General features: G+C 36.4%; 1 protein-coding gene across 1 annotated transcript in view; it reads right to left on the minus strand.

Moving 5' to 3' along the window:
- Window positions 1-6,202, minus strand: part of CLNS1A (chloride channel, nucleotide-sensitive, 1A) — a 22,446-nt gene continuing 16,244 nt past the window's right edge. Inside the window, exons 6-7 of the mRNA XM_004683234.2 lie at window positions 3,560-3,650; window positions 1-1,696 (exon numbers count right to left, since the gene is read on the minus strand). Of these exons, the coding sequence (XP_004683291.1) occupies window positions 3,583-3,650 (68 nt within the window). The 3' untranslated portion in view covers window positions 1-1,696; window positions 3,560-3,582. The remainder of the gene's footprint in view (window positions 1,697-3,559; window positions 3,651-6,202) is intronic.

Here is a 6,202-nt window from a genome sequence, read left to right on the forward strand (position 1 = left end):
TCACATGGTACAGCAGACCTCTCCTGTCTGACCCACTGCTCCCCTCAGCAGTGTACTTTGCCTGTTCTGTCCCTGACTCTGAGTCGGATGAATTGTCTCACCGTCCTCGCACCTCTGGCTTGTATCCCAGTTCTGTATGAATAAATAAAATCTTTAAGAAAAAAAAAAGTGCCCTTCTAGGGGAAAAAAAAAATAAGGAAAGAAACAGTGAAGAGAGAATTTGCTTGCTTTCAGGTACTGGTCAATAGTAAAGCAATGTGTTTTAGGGAATAGGCTTAAAAATCTTGATTAGCTCACTACCTATATAATCTCTTATAATTATCTTAGCTCTCTAACTCAGTTTCCTCATTCTAAAGAAGACTAGTAACAGTACTTATACTCCCAAGATAGTTAATAATAGTATATGCATAAAGCATGTAAAAGAACCCAGGACAGTAACTGGTACAGAGGTGGTCTTGGTAAATTTCAGTTCCCATTTCCAACTGACCCTTTCAGTATTTCAGTCTGTTCAGAAATAGAAAAATAAATTATTTTTGGTATACTGCACATGATAAGAAAACAAGTGGGAATGTTGAAATATAACTCAGTAGTGATAAACTAAACCTTAACTGCTAATAGTCAAGAGATTCTGAACAGCTTTCCTAACTTTACTTTTAAGGTCATATAATGTTATCCAAAGTCCAAGTACAAATCTATAGCTACAATTCAGCCCATAAATGCTCCAGTATGTATAAAAATGGAAAACTGAGAGTTGATAAGTATATTTTAAGGAATTACTCTTGCTCTAAATGGAAGCTGAAGTCCTTAGAATGTGTTAAGCCCTGAAAAGTTCTGACTACACATTTTATTCATTTCATGTTCATGTTCTCAACAAAATTAAGATTCTCATTTTTTGCCAGCATTAAAAACATTTTTTTCATTAATGGTTTTAGTCAAGAATGAAAACACACTAATACAGAAAACCTAGATTTATTTGTTAAGCTATTACAAAGCCAAAACAATTATCTGAAGTCCTTGGAGGATTTCATCCCAATTTCATTGTTCTGTTAAAGAAACTGGCCTAAGAGGTTGGGAATTATAGGATATAACCTGATGTTAGACTGAAGAAACGTGGTGAAAGCAGCAAAAGCACTTGTGTTAGTGGTAGTAAGTCTGGCTGGGATATTTCTAGAGATACCTGAAATAATTAATCTGTATCCCAAACTAGAAAAAAAGACCCTTAACCCTGTGGATAATGAGCAGAGGCTAAGATTTCTCTTGAAAGCTCTTCATCTTTCTTTTTTAAGAGGTAAAGGTATCCTTAGGCCCTAAGTAGGTATAATTTAGATTCAGCCTCTTTTCCATCCAATCTATCTATACTCCCATACTATTACACATTTCACCATATAGGCCCGCTAGGTTACAGAAGATGCATACAATAAAAGCAGGAATTACAGGGCTATTGAGAGGTTACCTAGACATAGAAAGTTTTAGGGAATAATAAACTACAAATACCCTCTTGGTTAAGTTAATTCACCTTTGTTAATAAAGGTCATAATTTCTTCTGCTGGTGACAACATGTTGTCTCAATATATAGTCTGTCTCAGGAAAGAACTGGTTCAGGTGAGTTTTGGAGAAGGGAAAAAAGAGCCTTTCATCAATACCCACTGCACAGAAGAAGAGGCACCAAGTTCTCTCCTACAGTTATGAGCAGAATCTGAAAGACAAAAGATTGACAGTGCTTATAATGGTCATAATTTATAGAATATCTAGTAAAAAGTAACATGGGACTTAGATAAGTTATAGCTCAGTCTTTCCAACAGTCTTTGCCTGCAGTTATTATCACCCCATTTTATAGCTGAGGAATCTGAGCACGATGTAAGGTATGTGTCCTGTCCACAGGCGTAAGTATAGTACATGGCAGAGTAACGATTCTGTTTTGTTACAGTAACATGCCTTCCACTTCACTTCATCTCATACTATTAAAATTCTGGGTAATTTTGCCTCAGATTATAAAATTAGTAGAAATCTGGCATTTGGGCCCAAAATTATTTTGTACCAAATTCCATACACTTTCCAACATGCCACCAGGCACTGAGGTGTCCTAGTTCCAATGGCTTGAGCTTTCTAGTGGTTGCATAAACATTCTAATTATTCCTGCTATTTCTTCAAGGGAACTACAATTTTAAATGATTAAGAGTTTACGGACATTGTTTGGAATTCAGATAAATTATCCAAATGAAGAATTTGCATGAACTTTATGAATAAAATACCTCTTGAGCTGTAACAAAACAATCAAAATCCTCAGCTCACTACAAAGTCTGTGACTATTTCATGGTTATCTCACCATAAAATTACATTACAAAGAGTCCTAAGAATTCCCACCAGGGAACCGCAGTAACATCCCACTTGTATAACCATTAGTGACATATGAAATTATTTTCCCGTAATCCTAATTAATAGTGGTTGTGTTCTCTGAACAGTCTTTTTCAAGAATATTGTCAAAGCCAGAAGATCAAAACATGTTTTCCAGTTTTAATAAAAGTCATTAAGTTTACAACAGATATGAAAAAATGCACAAAATGAATAATGATGTAAGTAAATACATTTAAATTTTAAAAAGTTACTAAGTATCACTGAAGATTCAAAAAGGTAGGATGAATGTGAGAAATAAGGAATCAAGATTTAAACTGATAACAAAGAATTTACTATCAAATAGAATGAAGTACTGACACCTAGAACTGTGAGATCTGAAAATTCAAGTTAGCAGAGCTCTAGTGATACGCGAACGCACTGTATTTCGCTAACTACAAAGGAGACACTGGTTTTACTTATGGCTCCCATGACAAAAGTTGATGTTGTGAATAAAATATTAAGTATTTAAGGAAAGAGATATACATCACAGAACTCTAAGAAACTACTTTCTGCTATTTCCAAAAGCAGAATCTGAGAGGAAAGCAGAGATCCACTATCACAATTCATGGATAATGTAAGAAACTGTATGTTATCAATAATTCAGAAGGTAAATGGAACTTGGAATGAGGGATTTCACAATCTACCAGTATCAGTGGTAATGGTAAAAGAGTCAAGACAAAATACATAAATCTTGTCATGATATTACTAAAAGCTTTAATAAAATTAAGGACTTAGATAAAACAGCATCTCTGCTTTGTGGTTTTTGGAGAACATGTTAAAGCATCAAATATCACAAGTGGAAAAGTGACTCAAAACAGGACATGTTTCAAGTTCTGCTGCTCCTGTCTGAGCTAATGAAGGAGGCTTCTGTTTCTGAATAATGAAGTATCATTCTCTTCATTTCACTAAAGATGGATATATTTTATTAATCCATATACTCACAATGCTTAGTGCAGCACTTACTGAGTAAATAATATTAACTCAGATACCACCACGTTTGTAAACCTTGATTTCTTAGAGGGGGAAAAAAATCACCTAACTTTAAATAATTTTGTATTATTTAATTTATAACATTTCTAAACTGCTAACTCTCCTGAATTATGAAAATAAAAATATTTCACATGATTTTTATGTTTAGCGACAAAAGAAAAAATAAACATCTCACCTCAAAGCAGCATTAAGTCATTTTCAGTGGTCAACATCTGCATCTTCAAACTGTCCAGCAACTGTTGGTGCAGTATCTACCTCCATTCCATCTGAAGGAAAAATGAACAGCGGGGCAATAATCTACTAAGTACATCAGAAAGCTAGACTGAATTTATATTTGCACTTAGAAAGAAGCTCTATCACCTGTTAGTAACAGTTGCCACTTCTTTCACTTTTTAAAATTATCAAGAAACAAATTGACAAAGAAAAAGATATATGTGGATTAAACGCTAAATTAAAATTAATTTATATGTTTTACTTTGCAAATTTTCAACTTTAAAAGAACATTAGGAAGAAACTTTCAAATGCGGTACCAGTTGTTCAACCCTCACAGCTGTACAAAGGTTATTTACTGGGAAATGTTTTTCTTTAAAGATACAAAGTCTTATTATAAAGCTTACAATATATCTCAATAGGGAAGTTAAAAGCAAGAACCACGGTTCTTGCTTATCTCTCCCTCTTTTCTCATATTACTTAAAAAGTGGGGGTGAGAGGAAAACCCTAAGGAAGCTGCCTACAGTGCCTTCTCTACTTCACCTCTCTATTCCTCAACTCTTTAAGCCCCCACATACTAGATTCTGTCTGCATACTAGATTCTCTTGCATCACCTGGATGTCCATCCAACAGGCTATGCATATATAACATGTGCCAAAAATTAAATCATCTTTCCACATAGAAAATGCTTCCTTTTCCAGTCATGCTGTAGGATATCTCTTACCTGCCCAATTCAGAAACTCTAACCACATCTCTAACTTCTGCTGCTTTTATCTCCTAAAACTCTCTTAAATCTACTAAGTCTTTTGACATTCACTGTTACAACCTACTTAAGATGACTATCTCCCAATTTTAAATGTAAGTTACTTAACAGCATTTCTCTTTTCCCACTTATTTACCTCTCCAAATAACTTTCCAGATTATAACCAGGTTCATTTTCTGAAACATGAATGAAATTCTTCAATTGCTTCCAACTGACCTAAGGGTAAAGTTGAAATTCTTTTTTTTTTTTTTTTAAAGATTTATCTGTGCATACAGAACTGGGGTACAGGCCAGAGGTGCAGGGGCAATGAGAGGATTCACCAGAAACAGAGTGGGGAGCAAAACAGGCTGACTGATGAAGTACACTGCAGAGGGGAGCAGTGGGCAAGTCAGGAGAGGTCTGCTGCGCCATGTGGATCACCTCCAGGGCAGGCGGGGATCGAACTCATGCGGCAGTGGCTTTAGCTTCTCAGGGCAGTGCTTTAACCCGCTGCGCCACCAGGGAGGGCCCAAAGTTGAAATTCTTTAACACAGCTTCCCACTTCCTTTAAGATATAGTCCAATTCACGGCACCACATTTATCAGCTGCTAAAATAACTACCCTTCCCACTCAAAAATTCCAAACATAATGTACTTATGTTCAGTTCCCTAAGGGTGAAGGCTCTCTTGAACCTTTGCATGTTGCTGACCCCTTGACTTGCTTCTCTTCTCTACCTGTATGCAATTATCCCTCACCTGGGTCACTCCCATCCCTCTTTGAAATCTTGGCTCTGTCAATCACTGGGTGAATCTGATGAATTTTTCCTTGACTATCCAGGTTGGGTGAAGGACCCACCCTGATTCCACAGCTTCTCAAGTTTCCCCTATGCCTCAATGCTGCATTACAATGTACTGTAACTAATTATTTTCTTTTTCTTTGCTAGAACTGCCATTAATATGAAGACAGTAACTTTCTCATGCATTGTTGTATACCTGGCATAGAGACTCAATAAACACCTCTTACATAAACAAACACAGCACTGAAATCTCATTTGTTGGTAGTTTGTTGGTAAATGACAAAATGGTCAAAATTTACTAAGGCATCTCTCAGGTAATCTAACCACAAGCACAATGAAACATAACTGTGAGAAAATGGATTTGTTAATTAGCTAGACAAATCAGTTAATTGTGTATCAATATATCAACACATGTTATATACCTTAAATGTATACAATATTTTAAGAATTTGTAAAATGAAGTCAAATCTTAGAATGCATAGTATTTTTTTGTTGTTGTTAAAGATTTATTTGTGCATTCAAAACTGGGGTACAGGCCAGAGGCTCAGGGGCGGTGAGAGGCTTCACCAGAGACAGAGTGGGGAGTAGTGGGCGGGTCAGAAGAGGTCTGCTACACCTCTTCAGGTGGGAATCGAACTCATACAGAAGCGACTTTAGATTCTCAGTGCTGTGCTTTAACCCGCTGCGCCACCAGGGAGGGCCTAGAATGCATAGTATTAAACAAAGTTAAGTAAATGGCAGAAAAAAAGCGATGTGGGTATTCAAGACATTAAGAGGATGGGGAAGTTATATAGGCTGAGAAAGTTTTATAGAGATAATATTCAATATGCTAATGAGCTCAGAAATAAGTTTAAAAATTTAATTTCAGCAAAAAGTGTGATCTTAATTCATGTGCTATAAGGAAATCACATGCAATAAAGAATTTTACAATTAAAAAAAAAAACTTTAGGGCCCTCCCTGGTGGCACACGGGGTTAAAGCACAGCACTGAGAAGCCACTTCCGCATGAGTTCGATCCCTGCCTGCCCCGGAGGTGACCACATGGCGTGGCAGACCTCTCCTGACCCGCCC

The sequence above is a fragment of the Condylura cristata genome, unplaced genomic scaffold (genome assembly GCF_000260355.1).
Source record: "Condylura cristata isolate star-nosed mole 26May11 unplaced genomic scaffold, ConCri1.0 scaffold00015, whole genome shotgun sequence".
NCBI classification, from domain to species: Eukaryota; Metazoa; Chordata; class Mammalia; order Eulipotyphla; family Talpidae; genus Condylura; species Condylura cristata.